This window comes from Triticum aestivum, chromosome 2B, assembly GCF_018294505.1.
Source record: "Triticum aestivum cultivar Chinese Spring chromosome 2B, IWGSC CS RefSeq v2.1, whole genome shotgun sequence".
In the NCBI taxonomy this organism is placed as follows: Eukaryota; Viridiplantae; Streptophyta; class Magnoliopsida; order Poales; family Poaceae; genus Triticum; species Triticum aestivum.
In genome coordinates, this window is record NC_057798.1 from 807,866,727 (window position 1) to 807,886,750 (window position 20,024).

General features: G+C 43.9%; 1 protein-coding gene across 2 annotated transcripts; it reads right to left on the reverse strand.

Moving 5' to 3' along the window:
• Nucleotides 1-12,806: 12,806 nt before the first annotated feature.
• LOC123042969 (uncharacterized) lies at nucleotides 12,807-14,632 on the reverse strand. 2 transcript variants are annotated; one of them, XM_044465305.1, is made up of 2 exons: nucleotides 14,447-14,632; nucleotides 12,807-14,350 (listed from the first exon to the last, which is right to left on the reverse strand). In XM_044465305.1, the coding sequence occupies exon 2, from the start codon at nucleotides 14,334-14,336 to the stop codon at nucleotides 13,074-13,076; it is 1,263 nt and encodes a 420-aa protein (XP_044321240.1). In that variant the 5' UTR covers nucleotides 14,337-14,350; nucleotides 14,447-14,632; the 3' UTR covers nucleotides 12,807-13,073. The 2 variants fall into 2 exon arrangements, with proteins under 2 accessions (XP_044321240.1, XP_044321241.1); XM_044465306.1 differs by having other exon boundaries at nucleotides 12,807-14,353; nucleotides 14,447-14,581.
• Nucleotides 14,633-20,024: the final 5,392 nt, after the last annotated feature.

The following is a 20,024-nucleotide window of genomic DNA, read 5'->3' on the forward strand; positions in this document are numbered from 1 at the left end:
GAAGTTCTACTAACTTGGTGATGGTGAGAGAACTCTGTCAATCACTATCTTATCTGGAAGATTAACTCCCACTTGATTCAAGCGATTGAAGTACCCAGACAATCTGGGCACATGCTCACTAGTTGAGCGATTCTCCTCCATCTTTTAGCTATAGAACTTGTTGGAGACTTCATATCTCTCAACTCGGGTATTTGCTTGAAATATTAACTTCAATTCCTGGAACATCTCATATGGTCCATGCCGTACAAAACGTCTTTGAAGTCCCGATTCTAAGCCATAAAGCATGGTGCACAAAACTATCAAGTAGTCATCATATTGAGCTAGCCAAACGTTCATAACGTCTGCATCTGCTCCTGCAATAGGTCTGTCACCTAGCAGTGCATCAAGGACATAATTCTTCTGTGCAGGAATGAGGGTAAACCTCAGATCACGGATCCAATCCGCATCATTGCTACTAACATCTTTCAACATAGTTTTCTCTAGGAACATATCAAAATAGACAAATGAAAGCAACAACGCGAGCTATTGATCTACAACATAATTTGCAAAATACTACCAGGACTAAGTTCATGATAAATTTAAGTTCAATTAATCATATTACTTAAGAACTCCCACTTAGACAGACATCTGTCTAGTCATCTAAGTGATCACGTGATCCAAATCAACTAAACCATAACCGATCATCACGTGAGATGGAGTAGTTTTCAATGGTGAACATCACTATGTTGATCATATCTACTATATGATTCACGGTCGACCTTTCGGTCTCCGTGTTCCGAGGCCATATCTGCATATGCTAGGCTCGTCAAGTTTAACCTGAGTATTCCGCGTGTGCAAAACTGGCTGGCACCCGTTGTAGATGGACGTAGAGCTTATCACACCCGATCATCACGTGGTGTCTGGGCACGACGAACTTTGGCAACGGTGCATACTCAGGGAGAACACTTCTTGATAATTAGTGAGAGATCATCTTAAATTGCTACCGTCAATCAAAGCAAGATAAGATGTATAATGGATAAACATCATATGCAATCAAAATAAGTGATATGATATGGCCATCATCATCTTGTGCTTGTGATCTCCATCTCCGAAGCATTGTCGTGATCACCATCGTCACCGGCGCGACACCTTGATCTCCATCGTAGCATCGTTGTCGTTTACACCATCTATTGATTCTACGACTATCGCTACCGCTTAGTGATAAAGTAAAGCAATTATAGGGCGTTTGCATTTCATACAATAAAGCGACAACCATATGGCTCCTGCCAGTTGCCGATAACTTCGGTTACCAAACATGATCATCTCATACAATAAAATATAGCATCATGTCTTGGCCATATCACATGACAACATGCCCTGCAAAAACAAGTTAGACGTCCTCTACTTTGTTGTTGCAAGTTTTACTTGGCTGCTACGGGCTGAGCAAGAACCGTTCTTACCTACGCATCAAAACCACAATGATAGTTCGTCAAGTTGGTGCTGTTTTAACCTTCGCAAGGACCGGGTGTAGCCATACTCGATTCAGCTAAAGTGAGAGAGACAGACACCCGCCAGCCACCTTTAAGCACGAGTGCTCGTAACGGTGAAACCAGTCTCGCGTAAGCGTACGCGTAATGTCGGTCCGGGCCGCTTCATCTCACAATACCGCCGAACCAAAGTATGACATGCTGGTAAGCAGTATGACTTGTATCGCCCACAACTCACTTGTGTTCTACTCGTGCATATAACATCAACGCATAAAACCTAGGCTCGGATGCCACTGTTGGGGAACGTAGTAATTTCAAAAAAATTCCTACGCACACGCAAAATCATGGTGATGGCATAACAACGAGAGGGGAGAGTATTCGTCCACGTACCCTCGTAGACCATAAGCGGAAGCGTTAGCACAACGCGGTTGATGTAGTCGTACGTCTTCACGATCTGACCGATCCAAGCACCGAACGTACGGGGCCTCCGAGTTCAGCACACGTTCAGCTCGATGACGATCTCCGGCCTCCGATCCAGCGAAGCTCCGGAGATGAGTTCCGTCAGCACGACGGCGTGGTGACGATGATGATGTTCTACCGGCGCAGGGCTTCGCCTAAACTCCGCGACGATATGACCGAGGTGGAATATGGTGGAGGGGGGCACCGCACACGGCTAAGGAACGATCCGTAGATCAACTTGTGTGTCTATGGGGTGCCCCCCGCCCCCGTATATAAAGGGGGAGAGGAGGAGGGGGCCGGCCTAAGGGGAGGCGCGCCCTAGGAGGGGGAAACCTACTCCCTTTCCTATTCCAAGAAGGAGGGGGAAGGAAGGAGTGGGAGAGGGGGAAGGCAAGGGGGGCGCCGCCCCCCTTCCTTGTCCTATTCGGACTCAAGGGGAGGGGGCGCGCCACTTGCCCTGGCCGGCCCCTATCTCTCTCCAATAGGGCCCATCAAGGCCCATTACTTCCCGGGGGGGGGGGGGGTTCCGGTAACCCTCCGGTACTCCGGTTTTTCTCCGAAAACTCCCAGAACACTTCCGGTGTCCGAATATAGTCATCCAATATATCAATCTTTATGTCTCGACCATTTCGAGACTCCTCGTCATGTCCGTGATCATATCCGGGACTCCGAACAAACTTCGGTACATCAAAACTTGTAAACTCATAATAAAACTGTCATCGTAATGTTAAGCGTGCGGACCCTACGGGTTCGAGAACTATGTAGACATGACCTAGAACCATTCTCGGTCAATAACCAATAGCGGGACCTGGATGCCCATATTGGTTCCTACATATTCTATGAAGATCTTTATCGGTCAAACCGCATAACAACATACGTTGTTCCCTTTGTCATCGGTATGTTACTTGCCCGAGATTTGATCGTCGGTATCTAATACCTAGTTCAATATCGTTACCGGCAAGTCTCTTTGCTCGTTCCGTAATACATCATTTCATAACTAACTCATTAGTTACAGTGCTTGCAAGGCTTAGGTGATGAGTATTACCGAGAGGGCCCAGAGATACCTCTCCGACAATCGGAGTGACAAAACCTAATCTCGAATTATGCCAACCCAACATGTACCTTCGGAGACACCTGTAGAGCACCTTTATAATCACCCAGTTACGTTGTGACGTTTGGTAGCACACAAAGTGTTCCTCCGGTAAACGGGAGTTGTATAATCTCATAGTTGCAGGAACTTTGTATAAGTCATGAAGAAAGCAATAGCAACATACTAAACGATCAAGTGCTAGGCTAACGGAATGGGTCATGTCAATCACATCATTCTCCTAATGATGTGATCCCACTAATCAAATGACAACACATGTCTATGGTTAGGAAACATAACCATCTTTGATCAACAAGCTAGTCAAGTAGAGGCATACTAGTGACACTATGTTTGTCTATGTATTCACACATGTATTATGTTTCCGGTTAATACAATTCTAGCATGAATAATAAACATTTATCATGAAATAAGGAAATAAATAATAACTTTATTATTGCCTCTAGGGCATATTTCCTTCACATCGGAGGCACGGGAGGACTAGAAACGTATGCACGGAAAGGACGACATACATCAGGGTCATGCCAGCTATGCTCCTACCAAAGAAGAGAAGGAAATCTTCTTTGAATGCCTCCTTAGTATGAAGGTACCGTCTGACTTCTCGTTGAATATAAAGGGAATAATAAATATGGCAGAGAAAAAGTTTCAGAACCTAAAGTCTCATGACTGCCACGTGATTATGAGGCAGCTGCTTCCGGTTGCATTGAGGGGGCTTCTACTGAAAAATGTTCGATTAGCCATTGTGAAGCTATGCGCATTCCTCAATGCAATCTCTCAGAAGGTAATCGATCCAGAAATCATATAAATGTTGGAGAATGATTTGGTGCAATGTCTTGTCAGTTTCGAGTTGGTGTTCCCACCATCCTTCTTCAATATCATGACACACGTCCTAGTTCACCTATGCGAAGAGATTGCCATTCTGGGTCCTGTATTTCTACATAATATGTTTCCCTTTGAGAGGTTCATGGGAGTCTTAAATAAATATGTTCATAACCGTGCTAGGCCAGAAGGAAGCATCTCCAAGGGCCATGAAAATGAGGAAGTCATTGAGTTTTGTGTTGACTTTATTCCTGACCTTAAGTCTATTGGTGTTCCAAAATCGCGGCATAAGGGCAGACTGGGTGGAAATGGCATGCTAGGACTGAATCAAATAATATGTATGGACGAGCATTCTCTCACTGAAGCACACTACACAGTTCTACAAAATTCCGCCTTGGTGGCTCTGTATATGGAGGAAACACAAGAATATACTTAGCTTCAAATACCTGGAGCAGTCTGAAGACTGGATTACACGTGAACAAACGAGGACTTTCGCCGGTTGGTTGCAGACACATGTCATGCATGACGCCGCTATTGAAGATGACTTGTACTTGTTGTCCCAGTTACCATCTTCGAATATAATGTCTTTCAAAGGGTACGAGATAAATGAGAATAAATTTTACACGATCGTCCAAGATCAAAAGAGCACCAACCAAAATAGTGATGTCCGTTTTGATGCAGCAACAATTAGGGGAAAGGACAAATATTATGGTTACATCGAGGAGATATGGGAACTTGACTATGGACGTGATTTGAAGGTCCCTTTGTTTCGGTGCAAATGAGTCAATATGACAGGAGGCGGCGTAAAGGAAGACCCGCATTACGGAATGACAACAGTGGATCTCAACAATCTTGCGTACGCAGACGAACCATTCATCCTAGCCAATGATGTGGCGCAGGTTTTCTATGTGAAGGACATGTCTATAAAGCCAAGAAAAATAGAAGATAAGGAAGTGAATACATCATACGATGAGCCAAAGCGCCACATAGTTCTTTCAGGGAAAAGAAACATCGTGGGAGTGAATGACAAGACAGACATGTCAGAAGATTATGAAAAGTTTCATGTAATTGTTCCCTTCACAGTGAATATTGACCCGAGCATCTAGTTAAATGATGAAGATTGTCCATGATTACGGCGTAAAGGGACACACTCGAAGAAAAAGTTTCATACCCAAAGACAGTAGGGAATCTTTGTAATAGTTATGGTGCTTATGTGTTCTGCATTTGAAACATGTACTTTTGTGCTTCGGACAAACGTGTACCTTTCTGACTCCATTTGCTAATTTTCAGCTCATTTACTGTTTGTTTGAGCTAAATGACCCTAAAATTGAAAATCACTACAAATGAACTCTGAAAAGGTTGAAAGTTGGCATGGTATCAGCATTTCACCCACATAGCATGTGCAAAAAAGTTGAGAGGGTTATGGCAAAAACTAGATGCACTTCGCGTACAAAATGGACAATCTCTTTGGAAGTATCAGGGTTTTGGACGAAAACTCATCTGTTACAAAGGCAATTCATTTTTTTAACTTATTACAACTACAGACATTTTGTGTGTTCAATATGCACCATTCAAAGCCACTTCATCAACTTTCAACACTTTCTGACTTCATTTGCTAATTTTCTGCTTATTTGCTGACTTTTTTTGAGCTAAATGGCCCTGAAATTGAAAAGCACTACAAATGAACTTTGAAAAGCTTGAAAGTTGGCATGGTTTCATCATTTCACCCACATAGCATGTGCCAAAAAGTAGAGCGCATTACGGCAAAAACTAGATCCACTTCGTTTCTCTTTCGAAGTATCAGAATTTCGGACGAAAACTCATCTGTTACAAAGGCAATTCATTTTTTTAACTTATTACAACTCCAGACTTTTTGTGCATTCAGTATGCATCATTCGAAGCCATGTCAACAACTTTCAACCCTTTCTGACATCATTTGCTATTTTTCAAGCATTTACTGATTTTTTGAGCTAAATGACCCTGAAATTGAAAAGCACTACAAATGAACTCTGAAACGGTTAAAATTTGGCATGGTATCATCATTTCACCCACATAGCATGTTAAAAAAGTAGAGAGGGTTACGGCAAAAACTAGATCGACTTCGTGTACAAAATGGACAATCTCTTTCGAAGTATCAGGGTTTCGGTATTAAATAACCTAAGTATTACCAAATTGAATATAATGATAAAAAACTAATATTAAACATAAAAACAAAGAATCACTGAAAAATCTATTTTTAAAGTAAAGTTATTCACAAACTAGTGATTCACACAAATTTTAAATAATTCAAATTTAAACTATTCAAATTTGAAAACTACTGGCACTAAAAGAAAGTTTGTACTTATTTGTACCTAAAGCAAAAATATTCAGAAAGAAACTCTAAATACAGCAAAAAAAACTCCGAAATAAATAAAAGAAAATAAATAAAACAGAAAAGAAAAAAAAGAAAAACTAAATAAAAAATAGCCCGCCTACTGAGCCACAACGGCCTGCATACGACTGAAAACCCAACAGCAGTTGGGCCAGGATGCAGGTCCGCAAGGACCAGTAGGCCCGGGCAGCGCACCAGAGTTAGGCCTAGAAGCCTGCTATAGAAAGGAGTTCGATACTACGCCCGCGCTGGGGCTTTTAAACAGATGTGGCTGCTCTTCGCTAGGCGAGGTGGGACTAAACTTCCTGCCACGACGCCTGGTAGCGCACCCCCTTTAGTACCGGGTCGTGGCTACAACCGGTACTAAAAGGAGGTCTTTAGTACCGGTTGCAGCCATGACCTGGTACTAAAGGGGGTCGCTTCCTGCCACTTGGACCGGCCAAATTTGACCTTTAGTACCGGTTCGTGGCTCCAACCGGTACTAAAGGTCCATCCTATATAAGCAGCACTTACAAAAATTTACAGTTTCCTCTTCCTCTTCCTCTCTGCTTTCGACATAGCCGCCGCCCCCTGTCGCCACCCCCGTCATGCACCATCACCGTCGCCATCTCCTTTGCCGCCCCCGTCGAGCGTCGTCGCCGCACCCGTCCCTGTCGCCGTGCCCGTCGTCGCCGTCTCGCCGCCGCCCCGTCGCCGCCGTCTCGCCGCCGCCCCGTCGCCGCCCCCCGTCGCCGCCCCGTCGCCCCGCTGTGAGCCCCCTATGCCATCGCTGCACCCTCGATCACCCGATCGAGCTTGCCACCGCGCGCACACACATTACACACACATACACATTTTTCTTAATTATTTTTCGTTTTTTTTATACTTTTAGTTATGTAAATGTTACATTAATGTCAAAGTTTTAGCTATATGAATTAGATTAATGTTAAAGTTTTTAGCAAGATGAATTAGATTAATGTCAAATTGTTAGATTATCGAATTAGATATATTAATGTCAAATGTTAGATGAATGTTAGATTAATGTCCATATAGTAATGTTAGAAATGTTAGAAATGTTAGTTAAAAATGTTAGATGAATTTTGATGTCAATGATGTTACATTAAATGTTAGTTAGATGAATTTTAGATATAGCAATGTTAGTTAGTCACAATCCAATCATTTAAAAATGTTACATTTGCATATAGTATTTTTTTTCTCAACGTCAACGATGCCCGACCCGCATCCTCATCGTCGACCCATTCGCGAAGACGTCCTACTTCAAAGGAGCCATGTCCGGGACTAGGCTCCGCTGGGCTGGCACTGGGATGTGCTACCTTCAGGGGCGCGCCGCTTGGTGAGGAACCCAGCCCTGGGTCTGGTCGTCGACACGAAGCTCCTTTGGTGGCGTTCGTGTGGGCCACTTTCGGTGCGGAGGGAGCCGGCCCCGCTGGAGATGGTACATCGCCGTGTCAGGAAGGAGGATGAGCACATCCGTTGCTACTTGGCTGCTATGGACGTCAGGTTCTCCAATACCTGGCAGGTTCTTCGGGGCTCTCACCCGAGCTATGATCCTGTGATGGTTCCTTCTCTTTGGGTGTCCACCGCCCGTGCCTCAGAAACCGCGAGTGAACTAGATAATTCGATAGTATTCAATCTATAGTAGCTAGCTAGTGATGTATTCGATAATATTCGAGATGATTCGAGATTATATTCGATGATGCATATTAATTATCTACTATGATTCAGTTTTATCTTTGAGATGCATATATATTATCTACTATTATTCAGGATGCATGTCAATTATCTACTATTATTTGATATGTGTACTAAATTGTTTTATATTTCTTTTAGATTAGTTAAATAAAAGTTATGGCGGACAATACTGACAGAGAAGGAGAAGAGGCTATGTTCGAGCTCATACACTCCCCGAGCCAGCCAGATGATTAGAATGAAGAAGATGACGGCTCCTAATATCTGAACAATTCCGGGGAGGGTGATATGATATTCGATCATGACGACTGAATTGATGAAGTCCAGAACTATGATGATGATCTTGAAATATCAAATACCGGCGAGGTATGTTTATAGAAGTAGCCATCTGGTGATCATCACATGTTTTAAATGATTTTGTTTCGCTCCATCCCACTTCTCTCTGCTCCGCTCCATCCCGCGCCATCGCCGCCGCTCCGTCCCGCGCCGTCGCCGCCCCCGTCCTCATCTCGGCGTCCCCGTCGACTCCGCGCCGCCCCTCTCGCCGGCCCATCCCCGTCGCCGCATCGGCCCGTCGCCGTCCCCTCGCCTCGCCGCCGCCGTCACCTTGGACCTCGCCGTCGCCTGGACCTCGCCCGTGATGTGAGCCCCTCTCCCCGGCCCCTCTCCTCCCTCCAATCGAAGCTGCCGCGCCGCCGGCGCCGTAGGTGCACACGCGCGCGCGCACACACACACACAAACACACACACAATGTATTCATCTTTTGCACTAGACTCTGTTTTCAGTTTTTAGTTTTTAGTTTTTTCTGTTTTTTATACAAAGGTTTTAGATGAATTAATTAATTAGATTAGATTAATGTCAAATAGTATATAGAAATGTTAGAAATGTTATAGAAATGTTAGTTATATAGAAATGTTAGAAATTTTAGAAATGTTAGTTTTAGCTCGATGAATTAGATTAATTTCAAATTGTTAGACGATGATCGATGTTTTTTTTAGTTTCTTATAATTTTAGTTACAGAAATTTAGAATTTGCATATAAGAAATCACAATCCAATCATTTAAAAATGTTACTTTTGCGGCGTATAGTATTTGTTCTTGGCGACGCCCGGCCCGCATCCTCCCAGTCGACCCGTTTGCGACGACGTCCTGCTACAGAGGACCCATGTCTGGGACTGGGCTCTGTCGGGCTGGCACTGGGAGGTGCTACCATCAGGGGCTCGCCGCTTGGTGAGGAACCCGCCCCCGGGTCCCATCGTCGACCCTGAGCTCCTTTGGTGGTGTTCCCGTGGGCCACTTTCGGTGCGGAGGGAGCCAGCCCCGTCGGAGGTGGTGCGTCGCCGTGTCAGGGAGGAGGACGAGCACATCCGTCGCTACATGGCTGCTATGGACGTCAGGTTCTCCAATACCTGGAAGGTTCTTTCGGGAGATGACCGGAGATATGATCCGGTGATGGTTCCTTCTCTTTGGGTGTCCACCGCCTGCGCCTAAGGAACCGCGAGTGGCCTAGATTATTCTGTAGTATTCGATCTTTACTTGCTAGCTAGCTAGCTAGTGATGTATTCAATATACAATATTCGAGACGATGTATTCAAGATTATATTTTATTCGAGACGATGTATTCGAGATTATATATTATTTGAGACGATGCATTCGAGATTATATATTATTCGAGACGATGCATATTATGTACTATGATTCAGTTTTTCCCTATTGATTGCATGCATGCATTGTAATTTGAATACTAAATTGTTTTATATTTCGTCTGGATTAGTTAAATAAAAGCTTTGGCGGACAATACCGGCAGAGAGGGAGAAGTGGCCCTGTTCGAGATCATACGCTCCCCTCGCGGGCCAGATGATCGAAATGAAGAAGGTGACGGCTCCCAATGTCTGAACAATATCGGGGAGGGTGATGATATGATATTCAATCGCGACGACCGAATTGATGAAGTCATGGATGACTATGATTATGATGGTTGATCTTGAAATAACAGAGACCGGCGAGGTATATTTATATAAGCAGGAACCTGCTAATCATCACATGTTTTAAATGATTTGAATATATATTAACGAATCGGTCTTTCTTCTTTCAGCCCTCTGGATCGAGCAAACCGTCTGCAAGGAGCAGGACAGTGCGAGGCCTGGCCAAAAAGTTGAAGGAAGGCATAAAGTAGAATATCGATGCCATCAAACATAATGGCGGACCTATCGAGCCTAAGAAGAATGCGGGCAAGTTCGTTTGTTAGTGTGAAGTTCTTGTGAAGGACCAACTCCCGATCTCCATTCAAGAATGCAAAAAGCCAGCAAAGCAACTTCCAGATCTTACTTTTGTTGACGATAGAGCAAAAAAAACTGCTTTAGGAATCTCTCATGTCACATTTCACCCTACCAGATCATTTCACAGATGCAGATGTTCAGAAAGTCAAGGACGTTAGTCTTAGGAAGATGGCGGCTACATTCAACAACCACAAGAAAACTATATGGGCCAAGTACGTTGAAGGAGCAAAGAAGACTCTAGAATTCACGGGAACACTTGAGAAGCAAAGAGATCACTAGCCAACTTTCATGAAATTCAAGGAATCGGAATTAGCTAAGGAACGGTCGAGAATAAACACGATCAATGCCGCGAAAAAGAAGCATCACCATAGGCTGGGGCTAGGTGGCTACGCCGTGGCCCGGCCTAAGTGGGATAAGGCTGAGCAAGACATGGTAGATGCAGGGGTCAGTCCAGTTACACTGAGCTGGCCCCCGAGGTGCATGACTTGGTGCTATGCGCATGGGGGGGGGGGGGGCGTTGGACCCAAAGATAGGCTAGGTTTTGAAGAAGGCAAGTCTTAAAGGAGCCGACCTCAAATTACTTGTTGCAATAGAAGAGGCTCGAACGGGGGTGTTCACGCCTAACAGAGAGAACGACGAGCTTACGCGCGTCCTGGGAAATCCTGAACACGAGGCAAAGGCATTGTTCCGTGGTATGAGGGGTTTGCGGACTGGAACGCTGGCTACACAAGCCCTGCGAGAAAGAAGATGGAAGAGGAGAAGAAGAGGAAGCTGGAGGAGGAGCATAGGAAGCAGCAAGCAGAACGCCTTAAAGGCCTGGAATCAGCGCACACGGAGTTGGCACACCAATTCTAGCAGCAGCAGCAGATCGACGAAATAAGCCAGGGAAGGGGTTCTTTGCAGCGGCACGAGCTAGCGGATCCAGCATTGGATAGCACCGTTCCATTCATGCCGAGAAGCAGCGTGGGTTAGCCCATTGAAACATTTTAAAACAAGTTTGAGACCAACCTATCACAAGATTCTCTGGCAATTTCCTGCCCTAAGTGCTGGTAGTAGTGTCGTACGTAAAGGGGCTCACACTCCGAAGCGGGGTGCCCGTGTTTGAACCTCCCACAATACTAGAAACTATCTGATGCAAATAGATACCCCCTCCATTCCATAATGTAGTATGCCCCACAATTTTTTAAATTTAACTTTGACCATAAATTTAACCAATATGGGCGACTGCGGTGGGAGCATAATAGAAACCTTTGAATTCATATTTGAAAGAAGTTTTCAAAGGTATAATTTTTCAGTAAAAATATTTATGTATTATTGGTCTAATTTATGGTCAAAATTAAATCTCGAAAAGTATGGGCGCAGTACATTATGGAATGGAGTGAGTATAAAATTTGTCTCGTTTGGCCAAGGAATGAAAAATATACAAAAAATCAAAACAAGATGGTGCTTTATGTAAATTTCAAGAAAATATGTTTTCAGTTTGTTCAAATTTGAAAACATTTTATACCAACAGAATCATTTGAAGATTCTGATAAAAACATATATAAATTGATAAAATCAATGCAAGTATGAATTACTTGTAATTATTTGTCAGCCAGCCGTCAGAGAACGAGTCGCCAGGGCCACGTGGCGGGATATATGTCGACGGCCATATATATACCTGCGGTAGCCGTAGGCATACATGGAGCTTTGCCGACGGCTGATGTATGCCGACGGCTGCCGTCAGCATATATCGATGTTTGCCAACGAACTATGTATGCCGACGGCTGCCGTTGGCACATATCGAGGTTCGCCGATGGCAATTCTATGCTAACGGTTTTTCCCAGGCCTTTGGCTTATTTCCATGTATGCCGACGGCACCAACATAAAGCCGTCGGCATATTGCATTATTCCGGTAGTGGTGATTCTTTCGGCTTCATCCATTGGCACACAGGTGAAAAAGCTATCATCGAGATCATATAATCACATATATCTATCCATATCATCATTTTTTTCATAATCTATCATCGAGATCCAATTAAATCCTATAGATCTAGCTAGATCTAAGTCATCCATACTAATAACCTAACTAACTAGGATCCATACTAATTACTTATATCATCCATACTAATTAACCTAACCTAACTAGGATCCATACTAATTAACCTATATCATCATCCAGTCTATGAAATTTTCATACATGCATAAAGAAAGTGCTAAAACTAATAGGAAAAAAAATGCAAGAGAGCTCACCTCCGGTGGGTCACTGGCTCGGGGTGGTTGGGGTGTAGTGTCGAGGTGGTTGTTGACGTCGTCAACGTGGTTGGGGTGCGGCGTCGAGGTGTAGTGGAGGAGGCGTCGGTGGTGACGCGGAGGCAGGGGCAGGCAGCAGAAGGAGGCAGAGAGAGAGAGGGAGAGAGAGAGAGGCGTGGGTGCGGGATATATCCGAAATTAAGCCGTGTAGATGGTTTACGGCGTGTGTATTTATGGCTCTTCTCCGCATACAACCCTGCAAGCCGAGACGCTTTTTTTCTGCCGTGCATCTCACTGAATTCACTCGGCATACAAAGACATAAGCCGAGTGGCCGATAAATAGCCCTCGGCTTAAGCGTGAACACCAGGCAAAAAATGATTTTCCTGTAGTGAACATATTGACAAAGAAAATAAATAAAGATAGTTCGAATGCTTAAGTTTACATGATCCAAACGACTGTTGGACCTTGCCAGCAGGCTTACAAAACATAGGCAGATATTTACAAGTACATCCATGTTACAAGTCACATGACAGGGTTTAGCGAAGTGGCTAATAGTAGCTACATAGGAAGACCATGATAGTACCTAAACAAACCATCTCATAGAGGCTAATTAAGCAAACAGAAAGCATTTCTCTGCTCCGAAGTCTGAACTTCTAACGCCTTCTCTTTGACGCTCTCCTAGTTGTGGTGATCGGCTTCGAAACACGAAAGATTACCCAACCATGTGTCAGGTACCAAATCTTATCGTACTTGGTCTGCTCAGGGTGACGAATGAAACAATCGATTGCCTCTGTTTGTATTCCATCCTCTTTTTGATGTAAGCTAGGCCCGTCCTGGGGTTTGCGGGAGGCATGAGGTGCAAAGATAACTGTCTTATCTAGAGGTGGCCAGGCTTTTGTGGTGTTTATACGAGCTTCATCAGTTGAGCTCCGCGAGCAGTACTCAGAAGCTGAAAAACTGCAGGTAAACTGGAAGAGAACAACATCTTGTTGAAATCTGCCTGTTAACTCGGATAAGATGATATTGTTAGCAGAAGGCTTATTGAGCCCATTTAGTATGCAACAAAATGGGTCTGGACTCCATTCTTTAGTCAGTCCAACTATGTTTGCCCATGGAGACCAGCCACACCTTTTCCTACCCCACGATATTGGATCGGGGGAATATGAAACGTCTTGTGTAGGTACTTGAGTGATTTCTCCCGTTGCAACTTCAGCCAAAGACTTGAATGAAGGTCCTAGTGACTGCAAACATTTTACGGTAACTCCAACTATGTTTGTACTTTCGTAGAGTCTTAGAACCAAAAATAACCGAAAACTTTTAACTGGCGTCTTGCGGTCTTTGTATTCAAAATATAGCCTTGCGACTCTACCATTGTCTTCCACAGAAGCCGTCCATATCCAAAGAGAATAGGTTTGGCTTCCTCTTACCATGTGATAGGAGAGATCCTGGCCTTCAAGAAGATGCCTGGTGAGAGGATTGAGAAACCGGTACTGAGAAAGTGAACATCCGGACTCCATGTCCCTGACAAACTTGTCGGCTTCCTTGGCAAACCACTCGAATCTTCCAACCACAGAGCTGCTCAACATATCTTGACTTGGGACAATGAAAGATGGCAACACAGCGTGCATAATCTTTCTGCGTAAAGAGGGTACCACTTGTTGATCCCTCACCTTGCTCAGCAGATCATCGCACTCCTTGAAGACATCCTTCAGTTTCTTCCTTAGTCGAAGCAGCGGCATGATGGTAATGGGCATCATCTCGGTCCTCTCGAGCCCAACATGCAGCTTTATGTGCGCCATCTCCAGCCTCTCCATGAGTTCCTCCTGGGATGCCTTTCCGGTGCGGCTGCTGAACACCAAGGAGACGGCTCCACTCACAGCCTCCTGCACAACTGCTGATGCTACCATTTCCCCCATATTGTTTCTTTTCCCTGCTAAGAAATAGAACCGGGAAATATGAATGAGATCGCTGATCCATGAACCCATGAATAATAATAGATCCATAGAGAGTGAGAGAGAAAGATCACCTTCTCTTATCGTTGTCGATTTCACTCTTGGATCCGTTCTTGGGTAGCAGAGTTAAGCGGGGTCGCGAGGCCAATCAAAGAGAAAGAGTGTGGATGGATGGATGAGAGAGCTAGCTAAGAGGTAGCAGCAGCAGCTAGGAATGTCACTATGAAAAGTAGGCCAATGCAACCGTGTGGAGAGGGAAGGGGAAGGTGTCCAGGAAGCAACGCTTAAAGATAAGACGTAGCAGCAGCAGCCAGGAATGTCACTACGAAAAGTGCTCGTGTGGTGTAATTCTCGCGATGGTGGTACCTAGCCACCGGTGAACTACCAGCCAACCGCAGAACGGCACCTCAGCAAGTATCACAATCACTCTTGTGTATTTGATTCCTTCTTTAGATTTTTGTGTTTGTAGTTCTTCATCAAGACGCATGCATCATCCCTTTTCCTCTCTTTTCCTGCACATAGTACACATATGACACGTTATTCTCCCGTCTCTCCCAACAACAATCATCAGTTGTAATTTTATTTTGAAAATTTAGCAGGTTCATATCTTTAAAACAAAATTTTCTTTTTTGAAACTTTTCATATATTTGAACTTCTGACGCCCAGTCCTTTAAAACAAGATTAATCTTGGATACATTACAAATACAATTAAATTTCAACGGTTCAATCCATTAATTTCACTAAATCTATTTTGATTATTGTGAAATATCGATTTCAATTATTTCAAACAACCATTTTCATTTTTTTAAGAATGATTTCAATAGTTTCATTTATTTCAATCCATTTAGCTTCGAGTAACTACCTAAATTTCTCTATCCTACATTCTCCAAATGTGTGTTACCACTCCACCATTTCTTAAAAACCGCAACGTAGCCGTGAGAAACCCTAGACGATTGGACGAAATTGGATGCACCTCCATAGTTCCTGTGTGTCTGTCAGGCTGCCGGACCAGCACTCTGCCACGTACTCGTCGTCCCTCTGCCACTTATCGCCGCCTTCTCAGACCATCGCCCATCCACCCTCACCATAGCATCACCCTCCTGCCAACCCTCCAACACCATCCTATGTGCCGACGTGCCGCCCATTTCCGTGCCGCATGAATTTATTTGGTATAGCTCACAAGTTTAAAGTGTATCATCATCATTGGAGGGGCGATTTGGCTCCCGAGCTCATCTACACAAGCCATGAACAGTAAAAATAAACAAAATACTAGAAAATTAAAAAAATCCTTATTTTTTTGAATGATAGATGTTTCCGTGCGCGAGGTCCGTGCTAAATTTCATCTCATTTGTTCATTTCAGTAGCTCTCCGCAAAAAAGATAAATTTGAAGTCTGTGAAACAGTGTACTGATCATGTACTATTCTGATCGATTTTGTTTTTTAGATGGATGAGATAGCTAGCTGACTGCAAATGCAAGAACTGAGAGGTGTGGAGAAACTAGTAGGAAGTGTGAAAGAGAGACGTATGCAACACAGCAGAGGGAAGGTGAGTGTGCAGTAACGAGTGAAGGAGCAGCAGCAGCAGCGAGGAAAGTGGTGAGCGCTTGAAAGGAAGTAACGTGGTATTTTACACCTCCTTTCCACAGCAATGGAATATAAGTTAGAGGAAGCACCGAGGTATTTTACACCTCCTTTTCACACATCCGGTCTCTGCATAGTTAGAATGCACATAGCCAACATCAGCGCATGCACAGTTGCACACATAAAAACGCCGACAAATAGCAAAGTCATATAAGACCAAAGTTATGCATAGGCGAGGAAAAAGAAAATAACCCCAAAGCTACTATTTTTTCATATACTCTCTCCGATTTTTCAGTGTTAGATACATCCATTTCAGCGACAAGTAATATGGACGGACTACACTGGCGTTCCTCCGGGATGGCGAGTGTGTCACTCGAGTTTCATGGCATGTCCACACTCGGACCTCTGGTCGACCTCTTCCGAGAGACAGTCGAATGCCACCAGGTTTCACCTAGCAGTCAACATAACCCGATCAGTCGGACAATTCCTGGTCTAGAATCCGCCGTGGTTTCGTTCAGGTCACAATAGGATATCACTTGGCAACATGTTCTAAGTGCTCGTGAAGCACTCGGCCTACATCAAGAATTCATCCGCTTCTCCCTACAAAACCTCGGCCGATTCGGGGGCAAATGATGGGGTCACCTACTAGGGGTAGGGACACGGATCTGACATCATAGGCCCACCTAGGGCCCAACACCATCATTGGAATGTCTCTAGACCGAAGGTGCATTCAGATGCGTACCCCTGGTCATCCACTCGGGTATGACCAATCACTCGGACGTCTTCCCACCAGTCGGCCTCACTAGCTTCACTCAAATGCAGGAGACAGAAGAACGTGGTGGGAGCTGCAACGATCGAGAGGCTTAATTAGAGACTTCAAGTGTAGTTACGGCAGCAGTTTCCGGTAATGCATGTAGTTAATCCCCTCATAAACCCCCTTGTAATGCAATCTTAATGGGGTGGTGCGCTCTATATAAGCCGCTCCTCTGCTCTGTAACAAGTGTTCGCAATCTACTGTAATCTTCTACCCCAGGAGAAAACACAAGCCCAGGGCACGAGACGTAGAGTTGTTACCTCTCCGAGAGGGGCCCGAAGTCGCTAAATCCGAGTGCTACACCTGTGCCCGATGAGTAGCCTCGTCTCGGTCCGATAGTATCCATCCATCATCATTGGACTGGGCTGGGAATGGGCTAGGCCCAAAAAGGCCCGAGGCCCATTGTAAAACAAGTTTTTTTCTCCTTCTGAAAGTGTTGCAGTAACCACATATTAGTATCGTGCCACCAAAAGAAAATATGTAGTTTATCTTGTGTTCCTACACATTAGCTGAACTGAGGCACTCTTGTTCTACTTGTCTACTGCATCCTGCACTTTTGTGTAAATTGTTGTTACTCGGCTATTCATGCATATGACTGATTCATGTAAAAATGAAGAGAGATGAGCTTAGCCGTGTGCGTGTGTGTGAAGACTGAAGAGAGCAAGATGTTATATTGGCAATGAACTAGCGATCTATGCTATATTTCTGTACATTTTGAATTCATCGGTGATGTACCGAGGCAACTTTGAATTTCGGATTCCACGGACCATCGAGCTTGGCTAATTGGTTATGAATGAACAGATAAAGGGCAGAGTAGCTACACAGCATTTGATGGTAAGAAAATGTAGACCTTACAATTTTCATTCCTCAAATAAAAAAAAGGACAATGTTTGTTGTCACTGTTTTCTCGAGAGTACGACAATAGCGTACCATAATTTTATAGAAGATAGAAGGTTGATATGTACAAGATACCCACAACAGATGCGAACATCTATGTCCACAAACACCCACACCAAAAAAGAAACCTAGGCCACTATCACTAGTAGAAAACCACCCATTAGTCCCGGTTCGTAAGGGCCTTTAGTCCCGGTTCACGAACCAGGACTAATGGGTCGTTACTAATGCCACCAGCCATTAGTCCCGGTTCAAACACGAACCGGGACCAATGTGGCTCCACGTGGCCCTGTGCACCGAGCCCAGTCAGAGGGCCTTTGGTCCCGGTTGGTGGCTCCAACCGGGACCAAAAGTCATTTTTTTAAGAAAGTGGCTGTTTTAGGGGTTTGGGGGTTTATTTTTAGGTTGTTATTATAGCTAGCTAATAGAGAGAAGTGTCCTCTCTTATCTTCGTCCTTGGTTTATCAATGCTGCTGCTATGTTCATTGCACCCGCAGATATGACATGGCTCATGCATGCTTTGCATCATACATCATCATATATATGTATATAATAAAGTCCTACTAATCATGCATCATCATACTACTTCTACTCGTTATTAATAATAAGTCATACGATCATCATCCTCATATATAGTCATCGAACCCAACCCTACATAATTGTTCTTAGCGCATGATCATCAGTACCAGGTATAGGACCTAAACACCCTTAAGGTAAAATAGCATAAAACAATATAGACCCTGACTCTCCATTATGAAGAATGGCGATCATCCTGTCTCCAATTCTTGCCTTTCGCTGCTTATTGCTTCCAAGAAGCTCCTTACGACTGTTCATACATTTTTTCCATTCTTTGATTGTTATGTCTCCACTTCTTTTAGAAACCCGGTATGGACAGTTGAGATTCGTAGGACGACCTGGTAGTATGTTCAAAACATGAAGGCTACCACGCGTATACATCAGATGAGGCACACACTCATTCGGGATTATCTGTTGAAAAACATAGTAATAACTTCGTAGTTAGCAATGATGTACTAGTTTTAGAAGTGTGCAAAAAGATGCACGGATGTTGTAATAGTAAAAAATAATCTTACCAAGGTATCTCCATGGTAGTTACCGTAGTTCAACACGTGCACTAGTGGCACGTATTGACCATAATGTTGAGGAGTTTGATTGTAGATATTGTAATTCTCAAGATCTCTACAAAATCCGACCAGATGTCGTTTCTCCTGATAAGTTAATTCGCAGCCTTCGGTGTAGTACGTTCTGTCTACCATCTTCCGCACATTCTTTGAAGAATGAAAATAAGCTGTCAATGGAGATAAGTTGTCAACTATATATTTTGAAATAAACAATATAAATTACTTAATAACTATGTTTATCTCACATGAGGGAAGAACTGGAGGTGTATGCACAAAGACCCAAATCGTAGGTGTCTCTTGCTCAATTGTAGGATCACCAAGATCCATGGTGACAATCATACCCTCATCAAGACCATACATCTTGCAAAATGCATCCCAATTTTTGCAACCAAAATGGGTTACACTCTGAGCATTGTACAACTTTACTTGAAAATCCACATCATGTTCGGTACTTAGGACAATTTTTTTGGTTTCGAAATTTTCATGGTCTTCAAAATCCATCCTCTCCAAGACATAGCGTCTTGCAAAGCATGGGATAAGCTAGTCGAATTGGAAAAGATGAAAAATACACGTTAAAATAGTTGAAGTCGTGCTTAATTACGAAAAAAACTGTTGTCGTCGTTGCGTACCGTATGAACATCGCAAGTCTCCTCGAGCTTAATGCTGAAGCGCCAATCTTCCTCCAGCTCAATGAATCTGTCGCACATACCTCAGTCATCGTGGCACCAGTCGCACTCCCGCGGGCGATTTTCGTCGTCAGATGAGTACGACATTTCCGGCCTACGTTCATAATTCAAATATTAAACTAGATCATTATTATAAATCACGGGTTGACTATCGATGATCGATGTACGTACGGGTTGAATATTATACCAAATTGTCTAGCACACGGGAATGAAGGAGAACTTATCCAATATGAGCATTCAATAAGCAAAACCAAATCACAAAATAAAGTATAGTATTCAAATTAGCATGCATTCAATAATTATAAGCAAAAGTACATCATCTCTTGGTGTCCGTACATCATCGAATATTATCACTAATAAAACTAGAACCGTAGCGCCCGACGGGTATCGACGCGGGCGGTGGACACCCAAAGATAAAGAACCATCACAGGATCATAGCTCCAGTGAGATCCCTGAAGAACCTGCCAGGTATTGTCGAACCTCCCCTCCAATGCAACCATGTAGCGACGGACGTGCTCGTCCTCCTCGCTGACACGAT

Bases quoted from the DNA above. Each gene is read 5' to 3' on its own strand.
- LOC123042969 (XM_044465305.1), bottom strand. From the start codon at position 14,336: ATGGGGGAAATGGTAGCATCAGCAGTTGTGCAGGAGGCTGTGAGTGGA.